Raw genomic sequence first — 21,624 nt, forward strand, 5'->3', positions numbered from 1 at the left:
CAGTCTGTGTAGTGAAACACTGACCGGATCGTCTCCTCTGACGTCAAATCCCATTTCTGCACCTCTCGCGAGACTACGGGAGTACTTTTAATTCTCTGTTTGTACTTTGGTGAAAGAAAAATGGACGCGTGATCTGATTTACCAAAGCCACTATCAGAATGAGCCTTGTAGCCACCTTTAAATTGCGTGTAACAGTGATCTAGGATGTTACCGCCTCTGGTGTTGCAAGTCACATGCTGATAGAAGTCAGGCAATACCTTTCTCAGATTGGCGCTATTGAAATCTCCCAGCACTAAAATGGCGGCGTTAACGTTCGCCACTTGTATTCTATTTACCTCGTCGTGTAGTCTGGAGAGCGCAACCTTGTTGCTGGCTTGCGGTGGAATATACACTCCGATCAGGACGATCGCCGTTAACTCCCTCGGGAGGAAGAAAGGACGACACTTGATGGTTATATATTCCAGTTCTGGGGAGCAGTGGTTGGATAATTCCTTCACGTTAGTTGGATCGCTCCAATTTTTGTTAAACATGAAGGCAATACCTCCTCCACGTTGTTTACCGGACTCTGATGACCGATCCTTGCGATGGATAAAGAAGTGATCCGCTGGTTGAATTGCGTGGTCTGGAACCTCCGGTGTGAGCCATGTTTCGGTGAAGCAGAGGACGTTGCAGTCCCTAACGTCTCTTTGATATTGAATCCTTGCTCGGATGTCATCCAGTTTATTGTCAATTGATTGTACATTGGCTAGCAATATACTGGGCAGTGGTGTACGGTGGCGTCTGGATCTCAGCCTGTTACGGATCCCAGCCCTCTTTCCTCGTCGTCTTTTCCTGGGCTCTGGGAACAAAGGATCTGGTCCTAATCTCCGGAGAATTTCTTCAGGCCATTGATGCGGTTCGGAAAGCTGGTCCAGTGAGTAATCCAGTTGGTAAGTTTCCCGTAATCCAATGTCTATGAGTGACTGACGGTCATATACATTAAATGCACCAACAGTTGGTACGAACAAAACTCTAAAAACTATAAATATTAACAAAAGTAAACACAGTCTCGACGGAGCGAACAGAAAGGCAGCCGGTCGGAGCAGCGCCATCTCTCTCCTGACTCATCCATACTACTGGAATAAGTGTCCTTACTGCTATTAGGAACAGTACTGTTGTATTATTGTATTACGATACTAATACTACTGCATTATGTAAATTTTTTGTAATATCTGTATTAGGCTCATGCATTAAAGCGTTCCGTCTCCAGACGGATTTCAGTCTTTTTCTTTTCTTTTTTCCGTCAATTTGATTTGGAGTCTGACGGAGTTGGCTACCTGGTATAATATGATTTGTAGATGCATACAGATTGAAACAACATTTAGCCAATCAGAGCCGTCAAATATCATGAAAAGGGGCGTTTTGACCATTCTAACCAATAAAACGTGAGCTTGACGCACACACACGCTGCTTGCAGTGCCCTCCCCCTCACAGACCCGTCTCATTTGCATCGAAGATAGCAAGCGTGCAGGTCCTCTTTTAAACACCACTGAAGCATTAAACAATGGCCCAGTAAACTATTCACTTTAGTTTACTACACGAGGCGTTGTCTAACGTTATCTAGCTGGCTAGCTGATAGCTCATAACATAATTGAAATTCGTTTTTGAAACTGTGGCTAACGATCTTCGGGTGGCTAACGTTAGCTACCTAGCAACTGTAGCTTGCTAATACGGGCTGTCCTGGCTGGCTAACTTTTCATTCGCAATGCAGTGGAGCTAACTAACTGTACAAATCGATGTGATTGGCTGATACTGTATTTTGTACGGTTGGCTGCCTGGCTGTTGTGGATTTGGGTAGCCAGCTAGCAGCTAACATCAACTCAATGTCAACACTATGTTGACACTCTGAGCGAGTTTGCCGACAGCAATGTAACAAACAATATGGTCCGTGCGGAACCATTATCCCCAACACATAGTTCCGTGTGTGAATAATGTTGAGCCACCACAAAAGATGAATCCAAAGTTTAATATAGTAAGAATAGTACTAGGCTATATACGGTATATGTCACAAATGTAACATTACTATATTCCTGTATGTCATGTATGTCCCTATGCCATAAATGTCACTATGAATTGAAAATGGGGGACCCTGATGATGTAAACAAGACAAACGTCTTTCTCTGGTCTGCATCCCCTTAACAATTGTGTGTATTGAGCCATACTGTATTGTACCCATTCTGCAATCTGTTAAATATTGATTGATTGATTGAACATTTTATTAACAGATTGCAGAATGGGTACAATACAGTACAGCTCAATACACACAATTGTTAAGGGGATGCAGACCAGAGAAATACTTTCGTCTTGTTTACATCAGGGTCCCCCATTTTCAATTCATCATAACATATATGACACACATGACATACAGATAGACAATACTGCTACATCTATACATTTATGACATACCAGATTTACAAATACAGTATTGTTTGTGATACAAAAATAGTCTAAAAAAGAGTATATACATTTGACGAAGAAACTGTACATTGGAGGAGGTTGGGTAGGTGGGGTGGGGGGACTGTACATTGGAGGTGGTTGGGTAGGTGGGTGGGGGGGGGGGGGGTGTAACTGTACATTGGATTATCGACGAAACCTTACTTGGTCCCAAGAAGAGGGTCTTGTGTATTAAATAAAGTTTTCATTCATTCATTCACTCTGAATCTGGTAAATCCAGTAGCAATACACACAATTGTTAAGGGGATACAGACCAGAGAAAGATGTTTGTCTTGTTTACATCATCAGGGTCCCCCATTTTCAATTCATAGTGACATTTATGACATACACAACATACATGACATCATGACATAGGGACATACATGACTTACAGGTATATAGTACTGTTACATTTGTCACATATACGATATGCAAATATACAGTACTGTTACCCAGAGATCCTAACAGTAAATATATACATATGATGAGGAGGAGACTGTACATTAGGAGGGGGTGAGTGGGTGGTAAAAAATATATACAAACGGTGGGGAGGAGACTGTCCATTGTTGTTGTGGCATAAATAATTGCGAAACGTGTTTACTCCCTTGTTTGTATGATAACAAGCCGTTTAGTTCATGGTTCAAAGTAATGGGAAAGGGGTGCTAGCTCGCCATCAATCAGAAGCTAGCCACAAGACTTGCATTCATGCTCTCCAGCACACAGCCTCCCTGCCTGGCACAACAACCACAACAGTAGGGTCTATAGTCACAGTCAGGACAGTAGGCTCTACAAGTAGGCTCCCTTAAAACGCTAACGCTATAAAGAAAAAAGTGGAGGTTAAAATAAGAATATGATTTGGCCTGAAAAAAAGGTCAGTCAGGAGAATTTTTTTGGCTTTAATCCCTGATATTAGGGCTGTCTTAAATACTTCGAAGCTTCGTTCGATGGGCATGGGATTCGATTATGAAAATAAAATTTGAATATATATATATTTTTTGTTGTTGTGCAAAATCAACTCTGCCTCTTTGTTAATTACAACAAGCAATGCTGTTTGTTATTTAAGATGAGGTCGGAATCGGCACTGACAGATTTGTGTTCATTGTGCTGCTTTTATAAAGCCTCAAATGACGGCTTACAATATTTCATGAAAGCAAAGTGTTTAGTTTGTCTAAGATTTAAAAAGGTTTAAACTTTACAGCCAGAGACCTCACGATACGATACTATCGCGATACCTGCGTCACGATACGATAGTATCGCTATACAAAATATATCGCGATACGCTGAGTATTGCGGGAAATCTTTTTTCACATTTAATTTATTACCTTTTTTCAACTGCAAAGTAAAACTTTGTCAACATGTTTTATCTAATAAAATAAAGTTCAGTCTGTTCATCTCACTTCAATCATTTTTATTGCAGAACATGGTATTTTCTCAAGCAGACAGATGTAAACGCTGTAATCTGTGTTGCATGTACCTGACAAACTGAACTGTTTTTATTAGTCATATTCCAACTTAGTCATATTCCAACTTAACTGAATGCACATGTGTGTGGACTACTGTACTATTACAGGTATTGAAACGAACAATGCAACTTTCTTATACAAATTATTATTATTATTATTTTTTTTAAATAATTTCAACAAAGTTGAACAAAGTGCTGTACAAGTCCCACAACATTGAAAAAAAAAATATTATTATATATATATTTTTATCTCGAAGCTTCGAATTAAAATCGAATCTCGGCCCCGAAGCTTCGAATTCCAAAAAAAATTATCAAAGGTCAGCCCTAATCTGTATTATGATTGTAATACAACAGTCCTTGTAAGCTTTTCGCCAACATGTCTAATTCATAACTCTGTATTATTGATGTAATACAAAGCTCTAGAAAACGGTACAATGTTCAAGGGGTGTTAGTCATGAAGATGCTATAATGTTAATAATAATAATAATAATAATAATAATAATAATAATAATAATAATGGATCAAATTTATATAGCGCCTTTCATAGAACCCAAGGTCGCTTCACAATCAGGACAAAAAAATTAGGGCAAGGAAAATAGGGGGGGGGGGAAGGGGGGATGAGGGAAGTTAAGGGATAATGGACCTAATCTAATCTAAACTAATTGATGGGGAAAAGCCTTGGTGAAGAGGTGTGTTTTTAGAGCGGATTTGAAGGTGTCCAGGGTTGGGGCGTTGCGGATTTCGGGTGGGAGAGAGTTCCAGAGGGTAGGGGACGCCACGCTGAAGGCTCTGTCCCCAAAAGTCTATAACCTGGTGCAAGGGATGGAGAGGAGACCTAGATCAGAGGATTGTAGGTTCCGGGATTGAGTGTACTGGTGGAGGAGATCAGACGGGTATCGGGGGGCGAGGGCATGGAGGGATTTGTAGGTGAGGAGCAGGAGTTTGAAGGTGATGCGGAACTTGACTGGAAGCCAGTGGAGTAGGTGGATGAGGATGGGGGTGATGTGCTGCCAGGGCTTGGTGTGAGTGAGAACCCTGGCAGCTGAGTTCTGAACATACTGGAGCCTGTCCAGGGCTTTGCTGGGTACCCCGAGGTTGACGCCCAGGTTACGGACTTCGAGAGACTGGGAGATGGAACAGCCGTCAACGTGGAGGAGGAGATCTCCAACCTTCCCGAGCAGTGCCTTGGGGGCCACAACCATGTCTTTTTGCTGTTGAGTTTCAGTAATTTGGTTGACATCCAGGTTTTTATGGCGTGGAGGCAGTTTACATTTACATTTACATTTAGTCATTTAGCTGACGCTTTTATCCAAAGCGACTTACAAGTTCTGTACGACAAGCCATCAGGAAGGGCACAACTCTATCAGCTGAGTAACAATGTTCATCAAAGTGTTGAGTGCTACAGTGTAGGTTAGTTTATTAGGACAAGTGCATGACAGTACGGTTAGTTAGGGTTAGATTTTTTTTTTTTTTTTTTTGTTGACTACAGACTGTGGGGGGAGCTGGGAGGATGGTGAGGTGCTGATATAGAGCTGAGTATCATCAGCATAACAATGAAAGTTGAGTCCATAGTGACGTATAATCTGACCGAGGGGGAGCATGTAAATGGTGAATAGTAGGGGACCCAGCACGGAGCCCTGGGGGACACCGTGGTTGACTGGGGCCGGGGGGGAGGATGAGCCGCTGACGCTGACAAACTGAGATCTGTTAATGTCGTTTCCTGTTCCGTCTCTCCCTCCTTCCTGCTACAGGCATCAGAGGTTCTACTCCCTGCTGGATAGGTTCCGAGCCACTGTTGCCGAGGAGACCAACAGCCCCGCCCCTCCTGTGACATCACACCCCCTGGATGGGGACCCACCCCCTGCTCCTCAACTAGTTATTGCTGATAAGGTGAGGGGAGTCAAACACTGTGTGGCGCAAAACCACCTTTTCAACCAAATTGTCATATTGGCCCTTGCTAGCAGTGACGATACATTTTAGCCCAGTGAGCAGAATGTGTGTGTGTGTGTTAATATTGTCATGTTTGTTCCTCCAGGAGTGGTATGTGGCTCTGGTTAAGTCTCAATGCTGTCTCCGTGGTGATGGGTCGCTCTTGGAGACAACAGAACTCCTGACCAAACTACCACCCACTGACCTCTCCAGCATCATGAGCTGCAAGGTCTGTCTCGTTTCCTGCATTTGTTCCTTATTTCTCTCTCCCTTGCTCTTGCTCTCTCTTGCTCTCTCTCTCTCTCTCTCTCTCTCGCTCTCGCTCTTGCTCTCTCTCACACACAGATCTACTCTTACACATAACATCTCTCGCCCTGTGCTCTCTTCTTACGGATATTTATTCTCTCTGTATTCTCCCAGGAGTTCAACCTAAGTCTGCTGTGTCCGTGCCTGAGTATGGGGGTGCAGCGGTTGACACTGGGTCAGGGGTCGCTGCTACTGGAGACGTCCCTGCGGGTGACCCTGGAGCGGCTAACCGGGGTCACACAGTCACTTCCTGTTCCTCACCAGTCCTTCCTGCCGCCCTCTGACCCCCAGCCCTACTGGGACAAACTGTCTGCCATCTATGGTGAGCAGAGGGTTGAGACTTGACCCTTGACTGCAACCTCCGTTTCCTTGCAGCTTCGTTGCGTTTCGGCTCTCTGTGGTAGAACCGTCAGAATCACGGCTTTGCTTGGCGTCGTCATTGGAAATGTAGTAGGACACAAAGATGTAGTTGGTGTCATGGCAACATTTAAAGTTTAATTTAAAGGGTTATGTATTCTTAAAACATGTAAAAAGGTAAGAACTAATGTAAAAGCTAATGTGTTTCAATTTTGGGAGTTCAATTATGGAATAGCCTTAGTGACGGGTAGGCTTGGGCGGTATTACGGTATACCAGGGTATTTAGAAATCCCGACGGTATTGAAAATCAATACCGTCAAAATCACAGATGCGTTTCAGTTTCTATTACAGTGAAACTGAGTTTTGACAGTGGTTGGTTGTAGTGCACACACGCGCCAGCAGAGGGCGAGACCAGTCCTCACTAGTGGAGCGAGCACACGCAGAGCTGGTTGTCTACACACAGGAGGAGGGGAAACTCCGCTTCAGTGGTGGAAATTAAACGAGACACGCTTACCGTTGCTGGTGCTGCGGGCTAACTGGCTATTCTGAGAGCTAACTGTTGTGTATGTGGATCACAACGGTGTTCACGTTTTACGGTAATGTTGCGACAGTGCTGTGAAAATACCGTAAAGCGTTGTGGTAACGAGAGTTGGTGTGTGTGTTGTTGTGCACTGGTGGAGCAAGCAAATAAACGGTAAAACGTTACGTCACAGTCCGGTGCATTTTTGAATACACAATACTAACGTTACTAGTACTACAGTGCTGCAGGCTAACTGGCTACCATTCTGAGAGCTAACGATAGTAGCACTAGATGCTGCAGGCTTCTGGCTACCATTCTGAGAGCTAACGATAGTAGCACTAGATGCTGCAGGCTTCTGGCTACCTTCTGAGAGCTAACGATAGTAGCACTAGATGCTGCGGGCTTCTGGCTACCTTCTGAGAGCTAACGATAGTAGCACCGTGATTTGTTTACTTGGTAACACGGGTTGCCCCCCCCCCCCCCCCTGATGAAAATGAAAGTCATACCGTCATATACCGTATACCGGGGTATTATGTCAGCAAGGTATGACTGTGTGAAAAAGATTATACCGCCCAAGCCTAGTGACGGGTTGAAGTTGTGTACTTCTCAGGGGAGATTTAAAAAAAGCATTAAAGGATAAAAGAATTCAGGAGTACAGTTTTGAGTAAAACATCAAACATTTGTTTATTTCAAAAAATTATATCTTGCAGCATATGTTAAGCTTTTCTTTCTTTTTTTTAACTTAAATTTTTATTTTCAGTTTTGATTTGTAAACAACATAGACAATACATTTCGACATACAAAACTATAAACATAATATCAAAAATAAAACAAATAAAACAAACAAATAGAAGATTGACAAAAATGAGAAAAGAAAAAAGGGTGACATGGGTCCTTCGGTCTATTCTATTTTTACATTGTTTATTTACATTTCAATTTATTTTCTTGTTTCCTTTTCATTCTTCTGTGAATGTCGTTCCTTTTCTTCCTATATTCCTCCCACTTTTCCCATTTTGACTCAAATTTCTCCTTGCAGCCTCAGCATATGTGTGATTCTCTCTATTTCCTGTATCCCCTCTATTATCTCTGTCTATTGTTCCTTCGTCGGTGCTTCTACCCTGTACCACAGTTTAGTCAATGCTTTCTTGGCTGCTACTAATAGTATCTTAATCAAATATTTGTCTTCTCCCTGAATTTCTTTCTGTGACTAGTTCCCTAGGTATAGTACTTGACCTGTCTGGGGTATTTCATATCCTACTATTTCATTTATTATCCCTCCTATCTCCTCCCAATAGTTTCTTATTTTCTGACATTCCCAGAATATGTGTGTGTGGTTCGCTACTTCTTGCCCACATTTTCTCCAACATGGCTTTTGTGTTGGCGTGTAATTACTAGGGGTGGGGGGAAAGAATCGATATGTAGTAATATCGCGATACTTTGCGTGGCGATACTGTAACGAATCGATACAGGAACGCCAAGTATCGATATGTAATTATTCATAAACAAATATATAATAATAATAAAAATAAATATATAATAATAATTTGTATAAGGAAGTTGCATTGTTCGTTTCAATACCTGTAATAGTACAGTAGTCCACACACACACATGTGCATTCAGTTAAGTTGGAATATGACTGTAATACAAACAGTTCAGTTTGTCAGGTACATGCAACACAGCGTTTACATCTGCTTGAGAAAATACCATGTTCTGCAATAAAAATGATTGAAGTGAGATGAACAGACTGAACTTTATTTTATTAGATAAAACATGTTGACAAAGTTTTACTTTGTAGTTGAAAAAAGGTAATACATTAAATTTGATCCAAAAAAAGAAGAAAGAAAAAAATGTCCCGCAATACTCAGCGTATCGCGATATATTTAGTATCGCGATACTATCGTATCGTGACGCAGGTATCGCGATAGTATCGTATCGTGAGGTCTCTGGCGATTCCCACCCCTAGTAATTACCCTGTATTTCTGGTGTTATAAAGAATCTAATTATGTTTTTCCACCCAAACTCCTCCATATCCTTGATCCTGTGGTTGATTGTTGTATCTTACATGTTATACCATTCCTCCTCTGTTATCTCTATTTCTAATTCTTTCTCCCACTTTTCTTTTATATACAAGGTTGTAATTCCCTTACTGTCCATTATTGCCTGATAAAGCTTTTCTTTCTTATATTAAAATATATTTATTTTTGAACATTTGTAAAGGATAGGCAAAAATAAGCATTCCTTGTTTATTTTGGATTTTGTGTATGAGCTTGCCTTGAATATTTACATTAAATTCTGTGATATACCGGTATATATATATTTTTTATACTTTTTTTCTTTTCCTTTTGTAAGTCCACACAGGTGTGTTTGATTTGTCTGTAAACAAGACCGAAGAATTAACTTAATTAATTCATTCAATTTGCACCCTGGAACTAATTGCACAGAAGCCTACACAATTCTGTAATGGTTTCAGCTACAATGTGTTCAATGAATTTAGGTAGGACAGTTGATACATTGGAGCACCTCATATTGATGATGTGCGTGTGCGCGCGCGCCTGCCTGTGTGTGTGTGTGTGTGTGTGTTCCAGGTGAGCCAGGGTACTACCCCACGGTTCTGTCCCTGTGTAGAGCTCTGTCTCAGTATCTGCTCATGGTGGGTCAGCTGCCCTCCTCACTACACATCACCTCTGACCAGGAGCACCTCCTCACCACCTTCACGGTCACTGCCACAGAGGTCAGAGTTTGATACTGTATATCCCCAATTAGTGTGTTTTTGAGTAAGAAATCTTGTTTGTACAGGGCTTGAAATCTTAAAAAATAGTATACTATAAAATGTTCAAGCACAATTTTTTCAAAGTGTTATTCTGTATCCATCTATTTTATATATATATATATATATACAGATATTGCGATTAAATTTGCAATTATAATAAAAAAAAAAAGCAGCCCCACAGAGTTTTATTGTAAAATGCGGCTTGCATCTGGCCTACGCGGTGGGTCTGTTCGGGACACCGAGCCTGAAAATGTTTCTTTTTACCTGGGAATCGATACCGGTACCCAACGGTACCTTTTTTTCTGTACTTTACTCTCCTTCTCTGAAGTCTAAACTTCACAACACACAATCTAAAACCCCTTACCTCCCTCTCCCAAACCGATCTTGTATCTCAATGGGACTTCCTGGTTAAACCAAAGTTATTTTTTGCAATTTGATAATTGCATCATTCCAAATCGCGATTTCGATTTAAAATCGATTAATCGCGCAGCCCTAATATATATTATTTAAGTAATCTTCGTCTTTTGCTGTATCTAAGCGTGTCTTTTTTCTTCTTTTCTCTCTCTCTCTCTCTCTCTCTCTCTCTCTTGCTCTCTCTCTCTCCCCCCCCTCCCCTCATGTCTCTGGATGGTCCAGGTGGTGGTGTGGCGTCTGCTTCAGGACTCGCTGCCCCTCAGCGTGGACCTCCAGTGGGCTCTGTCCTCCCTCTGTCTGGCCCTGCAGCAGTCCTGTGTCTGGACCAAGCTCTCCACCCCGGAGTACACGACACACACCTGCTCCCTCATCCACTGTCTACGCCTCGTCATCACCGCAGGTAAAGGGGGGCGAGGGTGGATGTGTGTACAGTGAGTTCCAGTTAAGTGAGAAAACACTGTTCAGGTTGCTCTTCTCTACAAGAAGCGTGATGTTCCAAGGCTGGTAACTGTGGCAGGTGCAAGCAGGGCTCAGACTTATAAAATAGTATACTATACACAGATGCATGGTCTTGATTAGTACAGTAGCAGGATAAGATACCAGGACTCTCTGATAATATCCTTTGGTGTGTCTTTAATGCATGGGCAGCATTCAGCCTTCATCTGCTTTCTGTCTGCTGCCCATAGGATATTATGATGAGTTGGATATTAGGGATACTAGGGGTAGGATATTAGGATGAATAGGATATTAGGGATACTAGTGAGGGGTAGGGTATTAGGATGAATAAGATATTAGGGATACTAGGGGTAGGATATTAGGATGAGTAGGATATTAGGGATACTAGGGGTAGGGTATTAGGATGAATAGGATATTAGGGATACTAGGGGTAGGCTATTAAGATGAATAAGGTATTAGGGATACGATTTAGCGCTCGAGTGCATAAACTATCTTAAATTATGGCTGTGTCTAATACGACCGTCGCTTATCAATAACTTGCTTGCAGTCAACATCGTCGAAACGGATTGTTTTTTCATCTGTACATTTTCCTTTTAGACCATTTTGAAAAACGCTCGTTTTTGGAAATCTCCAGAAAAAAAATTGATTCTGCAGGAATCGCCCTTTACTGGAATACACAGAAAACGTTGTAATTTTTCGGCCTATTCATGAATAGTTTTCAAATAAACGCTAGATTATCGATAGTATATGTGTACTTATGCATGCTAGAGAAGCGGGCTGAAAAATCGATTCTCTTATTTCCTGATCAGCACACACATACAGTACACACATATGGGACACGTTGATATATCTGTGAAAAAAGCTCCGATTACCCCAAGACTGGTCAAATAGATTCCTTACCTCAGATCAGATGTTCTCCAAAAATATTATTCCAATTCCTGATCGCCATTCCAAATATCGATCGCATTTATTGATCCAACGCTGGGTGCTTGAAACACATATTCCACGCTGTTCTGAGGGACCACAAAGACTGCAATCGGCTCGGATTACATGCCTGACAAGTAAAATGTGGATTCCGGATTTTCTTTTCCCCATGCGTTTTCATTGGTATGGTTTGGTATGGTTTATTTCTTAATCCCCGAGGGGAAACATGATTTGCCACCAGAGCGAATACACATATACAAACATTAAAGACACAGTTACATGATACAATACACTACAGGATACACAACACAATAGGAGAGCCTCTTAACACTTTGACTGCCACTCACGGCTAATCTCGGGTTTACGATAGTTACGTTGAAAGCCACTCACGAGATTTCTCGGATATTTTTTTTTTTTTTTTTTTAGCAATCTGAAATCATATTGCATCACGCGAGCCTACCCTAGCCTACCCAAGGGCCGCCGGCGATCAGATGTGAAAAAAGCGCCCCCTGTCGTCTCCCAGATGTTAAATGGTAAATGGAATGGACTCAATGAAAATGGATGGGGAAAAAAAATATTCCAGTCCACATTTTCCAGTCCACTGATGCAGCCGGGGTTACCAGAGTTCATTCTGGAGCCTCTGAGCCGCGGGGAATCATGTGTTCTACTGTACACACGTTGGATCTATACACTTATCGATTTTTTCGAATGGTGATCAGGAATTGGAATATACCATTTGGATACCATCTGATGTCGGGTAAGGAATCTATGTTATCAGTGTTAGGATAATCAGACTCGTTTTCATGAAGATATAAGCTGTTTTGTGAAATGTGCTCTATCGGTTTCACTGTAAAATCCATGAGGAAATGAAAACGGCTATCGGCGCACGCCTCGAATGTGCGTGCGTGCACGTATACTATTGATCATCTAGCGTTTATTTGAAAACTATTCATAAATAGGCCGACAAATATCAACGTTCTGGAATATTCCAGTAAAAGGCGATTATCACAGAATGGACTGTTTTTCACCTGAAAACGGGCGCTTTTCAAAATGCTCTCAAATGGAAATGAAGCGATAAAAAACCAATCTGCCTTGACAGCACTGACTGGAAAATGATTCTTTGATAAGCGACGGGCAGATTAGACACATAGCCATAATTTAAAACATAGATTAGGCGATATTAACGTTAACATTGGCGCCGATGGTGGCATTCAAGCACTAAGTCGTGTGCCCCCTGGTGGCACTGAAAGTGTTAACTCAGTAGAGCATTGAGGCATCAGAAATCTGTTACTAAATGAGCTTCGCAGAGCATCGAAAATACTAAACAATGGGTGGCCTACAAAAGATAAAATGGTGTTCAGCTTAGTCCTGGTTCGCTTGACTATGGTGATCTCCAGGAGTAAGGACAATCACTGAGCCAGCCTTTTTGATTATTTTATTTATACGGTTTTTGTCCGAAACAGTGATGCTGCCCCCCCAGCAGAGAACGGCATTGAACAGGACACTAGCCAGGATACCTTGGTAAAATACATAGAGAAGTGACCTGCTGATGTCAAAAGAACGAAGTTTTCTCAGATGAAAGAGCCGAGACTGGGCTTTTTTAAACACAGAATCTGTGTTCTGCTTCCAGTCCAGCTTACCGTCCAGGTGAACGCCAAGGTATTTATAGGACTGGACTATTTCAACCTCCTGCCCCCTAATGATGACAGGAGAGACATTCACCTTCTTCCTACTGAAGTTGATGACCAACTCCTTGGTTTTTTTCTATGTTTAATTCCAAGAAGTTGGCATCGCACCAGTGGACAAATGAGTCAATCTCCTTTTTATAGGCTTGGTCATCGCCTTTGTTGATTAGACCGATCAGCGCTGTGTCGTCAGAACATTTTTGCATATGGCACATGGCCTCGCTGTGTCTGCAGTCCGCAGTATAGAGCACAAAGAGGAAGGGCACCAAAACTGTTCCCTGGGGGGCTCCAGTTTTTGTCCAGATGACATCCGATACTATGTCATCCAGCCTGACAAACTGAGGTCGAGGAACAAGATATTTCGTGCACCAAGAGATGGTTGAGTTGTGCAGTTTAAACTGGATCATTTTGTTTCCTAGGATATGTTGCTGGATTGTATTGAAAGCGCAAAAAAAATCAAAGAACATTCATTCAGTCCAATCCAAAGGGTACATTACCATCCGGGAGACGATAGGGGGCGGCATTTTCCCTGTTCAAGCTCAGAGAGAGTCCCAGTGGTAACGTGAGGCTAGATTGATGAAAAATGAATGGAAATCGCTAATAAAAAAAAAAACTATTAATAACGACAATTCTCGTCGTTGGCACTCAAAGTGTTAATGGAGAAGTATAGAGAAGGCCAGAAGGACCTGCATTGCGTCTTTGTAGACCTAGAGAAGGCGTATGAGACAGGGTACCAAGAGAGGAGGTGTGGTACTCTATCAGAAAGTCAGGAGTAGCGGAAAAGTTTGTGAGGGTAGTACATAGGGATGGGTACCGAATTCGGTACTTACCGAGTATCGAATCAAGTGAGAAACCGAAAAAAAAATATTTGTATTAATTTTTCTTTTTATTTTTACTTTTTTTTTCTTTTTTTTACTTTTTTCTTTTCATGTCAATGTTCACACGCACAATATATGCTTACCTAGGATTTGACTTGATTCAACAACAAAGCAGTCGGAGCAATGACAAGCCGAAAACTGTCGAAATTGTAGTTATTTGAAGTTTGGATATTTTTTTTTACGACTGAGGTAGGTAAATTAAATTTCTTGAGACTAAAGTACCGAAAAAAGGTACCGTTGGGTACCGGTATCGATTCACAGGTACCGGTATCGGTTCAAATGTGAAAGGTACCCATCCCTAGTAGTACAGGACATGTATGAGGGCAGTGCGACTGTGGTGAGGTGTGCAGTGGGAGTGACTGAAGGGTTCAAGGTCGGGGTAGAATTGCACCAAGGGTCGGCCCTCAGTCCATTCTTATTTGCAGTAGTGATGGACAGGCTGACAGACGAGGTCAGGCAGGAGTCCCCGTGGACCATGATGTTCGCAGATGACATAGCAATCTGTAGTGAGAGCACGGAGCAGGTGGAAGAGAACCTGGAGAAGTGGAGGCATGCACTGGAGAGAAGGGGTATGAGGGTGAGCAGAAGCAAGACCGAGTATATGTGTGTGAATGGGAAGGAAGACGGAGGGGTGGTGATGATGCAAGGAGTAGAGGTACCAAAAGTGGACGAGTTTAAGTACTTGGGGTCAACAGTCCAAAGTAATGGGGACTGTGGTAGGGAGGTGAAGAAGAGAGTGCAGGCCGGGTGGTGCGGGTGGAGAAGGGTGATCTGCGATAGAAAGGTACCAGCAAGAGTAAAGGGAAAGGTCTACAGCACGGTAGTGAGACCAGCTATGCTGTATGGTCAAGAAACAGTGGCACTGACCAACAAGCAGGTGGCGGAGCTGGAGGTGGCAGAGATGAAGATGTTAAGGTTCTCTCTGGGAGGCGGCTAGGTGGCGCAGTGGGAAAGGCGCTCGCCACCAACACAGGAGATGCTGGGTTTGAGCCCAGCTCTCGGTGTTGCTACCAGCTTGGCTGGTCGTTCATACTAATACAATTGGCAGTATTAGGGGGTGGGAAGCTGGTGGGTAGGGATCGGACGTTGTGGACAGCGACTCTTACAGGTCGGTTGGTGCGCCTGCACAGTAGAATCAGGAAGTGACAGGGGCGGCGTGTCCCTCCCACGCAGACCCTCACGCTGAGAGATCGCGCTGTTCAGGTGAAAAGATGCGACGGCTGCCTCCTCGAGTACCGGAGGGGACACGTGATGCAAGGCTTCGTCCACATTGCAGCCGGCTTGTGGGAGGCATGGCCTAACAACGTTCGAGACAGGGGAGGGTAGAATTGGACAATACGAAATTGGGGAAGGGAGAAAAATAGAAAACGGGGAGAAAAAGTAGATACAAAAAAAAGTTCTCTCTGGGAGTAACAAGGTTGGACAATCTAAAATGTCTACATCATAGGAACGGCCCATGTTGAGCAGTTCGGGCAGAAAGCGAGAGAGGCAAGACTGAGATGGTTTGGACATGTGCGTAGGAGGGAGGTGGGGTACATCGGGAGGAGGATGCTGGAGATGGAGCTGCCAGGAAAGAGGAGGAGGGGAAGGCCCAAGAGGAGGTTTATGGACACAGTGAAGGAGGACATGTGGGCAGCGGGAGTGACGGAGGACGACGCAGATGACAGAAACAGATGGAAACGGATGATCCGCTGTGGCGACCCCTGACGGGAAAAGCCAAAAGAAGAAGAAGAAGACTCTTGATCAAACAAAGATGAATGTCCCTATTGGGATTAATAGTGCAATAACTTACTTTTTCACCAAACTTCACTTAAAACAAATAAAAGGTGCCTCTTGATCATCAAACAAGAATGACTTTCCCTATTGGGATTAATAAAGTGCAAATCTAACTTTCACCAAACATCACTTTTTGTAAAATAAAAGGTGAATCTTAAAAAATATATATATATATATATTCTTTTTTGGAATCGATTTTGATTGTTCTAAATCATTCATTCGAATTAATCGATCAAATCAATTAATCGCCCAGCCCTACTAGGGGTAGGATATTAGGATGAATAAGATATTAGGGATACTAGGGGTAGGATATTAGCATGAGTAGCATATTATGGATACTAGGGGTAGGATACCAGGGGTATCGTATTAGGATGAACATGATATTGGGGGATACTAGGATAATATCTGTTTTTTTGGTAACTACTTGTATGCTAAGATTGCTGCATTTTTTTTAATGTGTGTGTGTGTGTGTGTGTGTGTGTCTGTGTGTGTGTGTGTGTTCCAGTGTCTGTGCACCCTGGAGACCAGCTGCTCCATCCAGAAAGGAAGAGAAAAGACGGAGGGAGAGACTCTGAGGAGGAACAAGTAGACTCACCTCAAACAGACAGTAAATCCCAATTCCCTTCCCTTGGCCCTACCTCCCTCGACTGGATAGTGGCCCTTCAACACTAAGCTACAAGGGGTCAGGGTTTAAATCTTTACCTAGGAAATGGGACACCCCTGGTTTCGTCATCAGTAGTGAACTAATGTAAAGGACTGCCATGTTTCTGTATCCGCTTATTTGTTTTTGATAGGCCTACGTATTTGTTGTACGTATCAAACACAGCACTTTATTTACAGTGTATTTTGAGATTAGGTTAATTGTGTGCCTACAACATATATATATATATATAATTTTAACTGAAATGTAGTGGAACTGAAATCTTTGGAACACAGCGGCTGTGCCTCTGGAGAGAAAAAGCCACACAATTTGGCATTTTTACTGAATATCTCTGCGACACCCGCAAGTTACAAACCCCATCGCTTCTACGACCCGTCCGCAGAGAAAACAAACCCGGAATTATGAATGTTACTGCTCGGTTTGTCCGGGTTGAGAAGTTTTGCCGTATCTTATTGTTAAAACTGACATAACCAACCTGCCATCAAAATATATTTATAACCATTTATTCCTTTTGATTTGGAGTAGTGGAAATTGTTGTAATCATCTTTGGAACAGTGTGAGATGGAGGGGGGAAAAAAGACACATGATTCAACGTTTTTTCCTCAAAGGGAAACCGGAACCTAAGTCCTTTACACTCTCCCTTCTACCCCTCCGTTTTGAGTCAACATCTGAAAACGCTCCGTTTGGAGGGCTAGATGATCACTTTCCCTAGACCCACAATAGAATTAGGATACCCTACACCAGCGGTTCTCAAACTATGGGTCGCGACCCAAAGTGGGGTCGTGGGTAGGCGACAGCGCATTGAAGGAAAAAAAAAGTATCTAAATTATTATAATTTTTTTGTATGTTCTGGCAACATGTTTTGGCTAAATATGCAGCGTTTTATAAATGTCTTGATAACATAGTGCTGTAATAAAAATGTTGGGGGGAGATTGGGATCGGCCCTTAGTACAGAAGTCGCTAAGAACTCTCCTCAAACAGACAATAGTACAGTATTCGCTAAGAATTCTGTAAATCTGATCATGACGCCATCTTTCTTATGCCAGAATACAGACAGTCTCAAGCACGTTCCTGTAGTAACCAGGGATGTGATTTCTCCGTTTTTAAACGGATTTCCGGTTTTTCTGACCTAAAATCATGATAAAAAAAATAATCATAAAAATTCATTGTAAAAAATTATTATTATTATTTTTTATAATATTGAGCTTTATGTATGTTTTGATTCTTTTTCCACCTGGTCTAAGCGAGACGCGAAAGCAACATTTATCAGACCTGCTATTCTTGCATAACAGATTTTCATTGGCTATCGATAATGTTAGCAGTTTTGTTGAGTGGCGCGAGATGCTGTAAAGACGTCAACACACTAGGAAACACACCAACACTGGATTGCTTTTGTAAAACTGACCAACCAAGGAAGGTTACTTGCAAGCAGTGCAGCAGTCTGCCACTCAACACTACTCAAGGGAGAGCAAGCATTGTCCAGTTAATGTGAAGCTCTGTAGAAACATCAAACTCTCAAGCATGAGGTACAGAGGCCAACCTAGACATAACCAAGAAGCTGAGATGGAGAAATGTCACCACCTTCATTCTCAAAATCCACCTGAGAGCAAAAGAGTCCATTAGTCCAACTGCAGCCCTTCACAGTAGGCAAGACTTCCAGAGGAGGCGGTTACAGTTGTTGCACAATCTGGTTGCAAAGAAGAAAAGATACGGTCCTAACGTGTTTGAGCCAGTATGACTTGGGAGGGGTAAAGATGACCCCCTTTAAATTTCTTAGGGGTACACTGAGATATTTGATTAATTTTCTTTGTCCCTTTCCTCTCCCATCTTCCTCTTCCCTGTGAACAGTTCAATTTATACAAATAAAATGTGTTCATTCATTCAAATGGATGAATCACATCCCTGAGTAACGCGAGAAGCGAAGCGTTGGTCTATGGAATCGGAGAACACGCTGCAAGAGGCACTCGCGTGCACAGACTGGAGCGTGTTCCGTGAGAATAATATAAATGATTACACTGAAACAGTGCTGGACTTTGTTGGTAATCTGGTAGAAGAAACAATCCCCTCCACCACAATTAGAGTTTTCCCAAACCAAAAGCCCTGGGTAGATAAATCCGTCCGTGAGGCTCTGAAAGCGCGCACCTCAGCCTACAACACTGGGCTCGTGACAACATGAACGAGCACAAGGCGGCGAAATACAACGTAAGGAGGACAGTAATGGAGGCAAAAAGGGCGATACAGGGATAAGGTGGAACTTCAATTTGAACAGGCTGATTCCTTCCTTCCTTAGGCGCCTAGGGAGGTTCAAAGTGAGTCAGAAGATCCTCAAGAACTTCTACTCGTGCACAATAGAGAGCATCCTGACTGGTAACACCACCTCCTGGTTTGGGAATAGCACCGCACAAGACCGCAGCAGACTACAGAGAGTGGCCTGTTCACCCGAGTGCACAATTACGTTTATAACAAGCGTTGCAGGGCCAAGGCTAAGAGAATAATCAAAGACTCTAGTCACCCAAACAACTGCCTCTTTGAACTGCTGCGGTCAGGCAAGCGCTACCGGAGTCTCATGACCAGTATAGAGAGACTCAGAAGGAGCTTCTATCCCGGCCATCAGGATGCTCAATGACAATGACACTATTTAACAACCCATCATCTACACACACTGCACACACATCCACACGTACACACTCACTTTAAACAAACACTCACCTTAACACACACTTTAGACACTTTAACACACTTTATATTTATCTATTATTAAAGAGATTTGCACCACATTCATACCTCATTTGCACCCTACCCCAAGTTTTGTACCTCTGCATTCTACCTCACTGTTACTCATTTTACTCTGTATTGTATATATGTATATTATTGACTTTACCTACTTTTTACTTACTTCTTAAATTTTTTTACTTTCTTTTTACTGTATGTAGCACACTCTCAGGGGCTCATACAGAAACAAGCATTTCATTATAAAGTATTTTGTTTCGACAAATAATAAACAAACTTGAACTTGCAAGCGGCCTCCTCCGGGTAGAGCTCTGTGCTGGGCCACCCGCTGTGGACAGCAGCACCCAGTAATAGGGACGCCACAGTGAAGTGGGTGCCGCCCAGCGGTCATTCAGCTTCCAGTGTGTTTCAGCTTTTAGAAAGACAGCATTTTTACCGTGTTTATTGAAATGCATGTCAAATAACCCTGGTTGTGTGTGTTTTCTAGATGTGTGTGAGCGGCGGGCCTGTGAGATCATGGCGGAGCTGGTGGAGGGGCTGCAGAGCGTCCTGGCGCTGGGTCACCATAGAAACAGCAGAATCCCCGCCTTCCTCACGCCCACCCTTCGCAACATCATCATCAGCCTGTCTCGTTTGCCCCTGGTCAACAGCTACACACGAGTACCCCCTCTGGTGTGTGTGTGTGTGTTCACAGGTTTATTGTGTATCAGGAATGAAAGGAATTGTGTTCACTGTGTCTGTATGTGTGTATTTTGTTAAAGGAACATGCCAACATCATGGGAAATGAGTCAAGACAAGAAGATGGATACCAATTTCCTCTCTGTCTGTTCAATAGAAAGCTATCCAGCTGCAAGCTAGCCTAGCTTAGCACAAATGAATGGAAGCGGATTCAGACCACTAGCCTAGCTTATAAAACTCTGGGAGAGGTGTTTCTGACGAACAGCTAGGCTAGCTGGTCCGTATCCACTTCCATTAATTTATTCTAAGCTAGGCTAGTTTGTAGCTGGATAGCTTTCTACTGAACGCACAGAGTAAATTGGTATCTTATCTTCTTGTCTGACTCTGGAGATGATGGTAAGCACATCCCATAATGTTTGCATGTTCCTTTAAGTTTATTTGTATTTGAAAGGAATTTGGTTCAGTGTGTGTATTCTGTCATTTTAATTAGTATATGAAATTCATTCAGTGTTCACAGTACATATTCATGATGTGTGTGTGTGTGTGTGTAGGTGTGGAAGCTGGGTTGGTCTCCTCGGCCAGGAGGAGATTTTGGGACGTCGTTGCCTGAGATCCCCGTAGACTTCCTCCAAGAAAAAGACGTCTTTAGAGAGTTCCTCTACCGCATCAACACACTGGGTACACATACACAGACACACACATACACACACACACACAAATGGGTGGCAATAGGGCCATTCCATACCCATTTCCTATCTAGTGGGCGTCATTTGTATTATAACTGTAACTGTGTGTCCAGGCTGGAGCAGTAGGACTCAGTTTGAGGAGACCTGGGCCACTCTGCTGGGGGTGCTGGTCACCCAACCCATCACTATTGACCAGGAGGAGGAGATGCCACAGGAGGTGCTGCCACCCCCCCCCCTCTCTCTCTTACAACTTACATGTTCACATAATGTCTGTAGTATCTGAAGGCACACACACATTTAGCTTCTTCCCTCACTCTTCTTTACCCTCCTTCCCTTCAGGAGGACCTGGAGCGGACTCAGCTGAATGTGCTTGCAGTGCAGGCCATCACCAGCCTGGTGCTGAGTGCCATGACCCTGCCCACCGCTGGGAACCCTGCTGTTAGCTGTCTGGAACAGCAGCCCCGTAACAAGAGCCTCAAGGCCCTGGACACACGGTATGCTACACACACGCACACACACACACACACACACACTGAAACAAACACAGACACACACACATTGAAACACACACACTTTGGAGCTTCTATCCCCAGGCCATCAGGATGCTCAATGACAATGACACTATGTAACAACCCATCATCTACACACACTGCACACAGGCACGTTGGAACTTTAAATCGGCAGGGGGTGCTGCCTTTCTGAGATTTTCTATTCTTTTTCAGAACGCCGTGAGGAACTTTTTTTTAGTTTAGAATGGCTTTGAAATAAATTATTTCTATTGACCCTTTAACTGAAAATGACGTGAGACGTGAGGCAAACGAGAAGAACTTAATAATTGTTTTATTTTAACTTTTCAAGCCTGATGAAAACCCCTGCTTTAGCCTATTGCAGAACAGCATTAGGCTATATACTAAAGCTAC

The 21,624-nt window shown here is 42.9% G+C and overlaps 1 protein-coding gene across 3 annotated transcripts in view; it reads left to right on the plus strand.

The window, feature by feature from the left end:
• htt (huntingtin) overlaps positions 1-21,624 on the plus strand; it is a gene marked incomplete at its 3' end in the record, with an annotated part of 160,495 nt that overhangs the window by 96,071 nt on the left and 42,800 nt on the right. For all 3 annotated transcript variants that reach the window (XM_084318190.1, XM_084318189.1, XM_084318188.1), the window contains 10 exons: positions 5,686-5,824; positions 5,970-6,092; positions 6,284-6,491; positions 9,632-9,777; positions 10,453-10,630; positions 16,455-16,556; positions 19,828-20,012; positions 20,570-20,696; positions 20,818-20,921; positions 21,044-21,198. In XM_084318190.1, the coding sequence (XP_084174316.1) occupies positions 5,686-5,824; positions 5,970-6,092; positions 6,284-6,491; positions 9,632-9,777; positions 10,453-10,630; positions 16,455-16,556; positions 19,828-20,012; positions 20,570-20,696; positions 20,818-20,921; positions 21,044-21,198 (1,467 nt within the window). The remainder of the gene's footprint in view (positions 1-5,685; positions 5,825-5,969; positions 6,093-6,283; positions 6,492-9,631; positions 9,778-10,452; positions 10,631-16,454; positions 16,557-19,827; positions 20,013-20,569; positions 20,697-20,817; positions 20,922-21,043; positions 21,199-21,624) is intronic.

This window comes from Notolepis coatsorum (assembly GCF_963971535.1).
Source record: "Notolepis coatsorum genome assembly, chromosome: 7".
NCBI lineage: Eukaryota > Metazoa > Chordata > Actinopteri > Aulopiformes > Paralepididae > Notolepis > Notolepis coatsorum.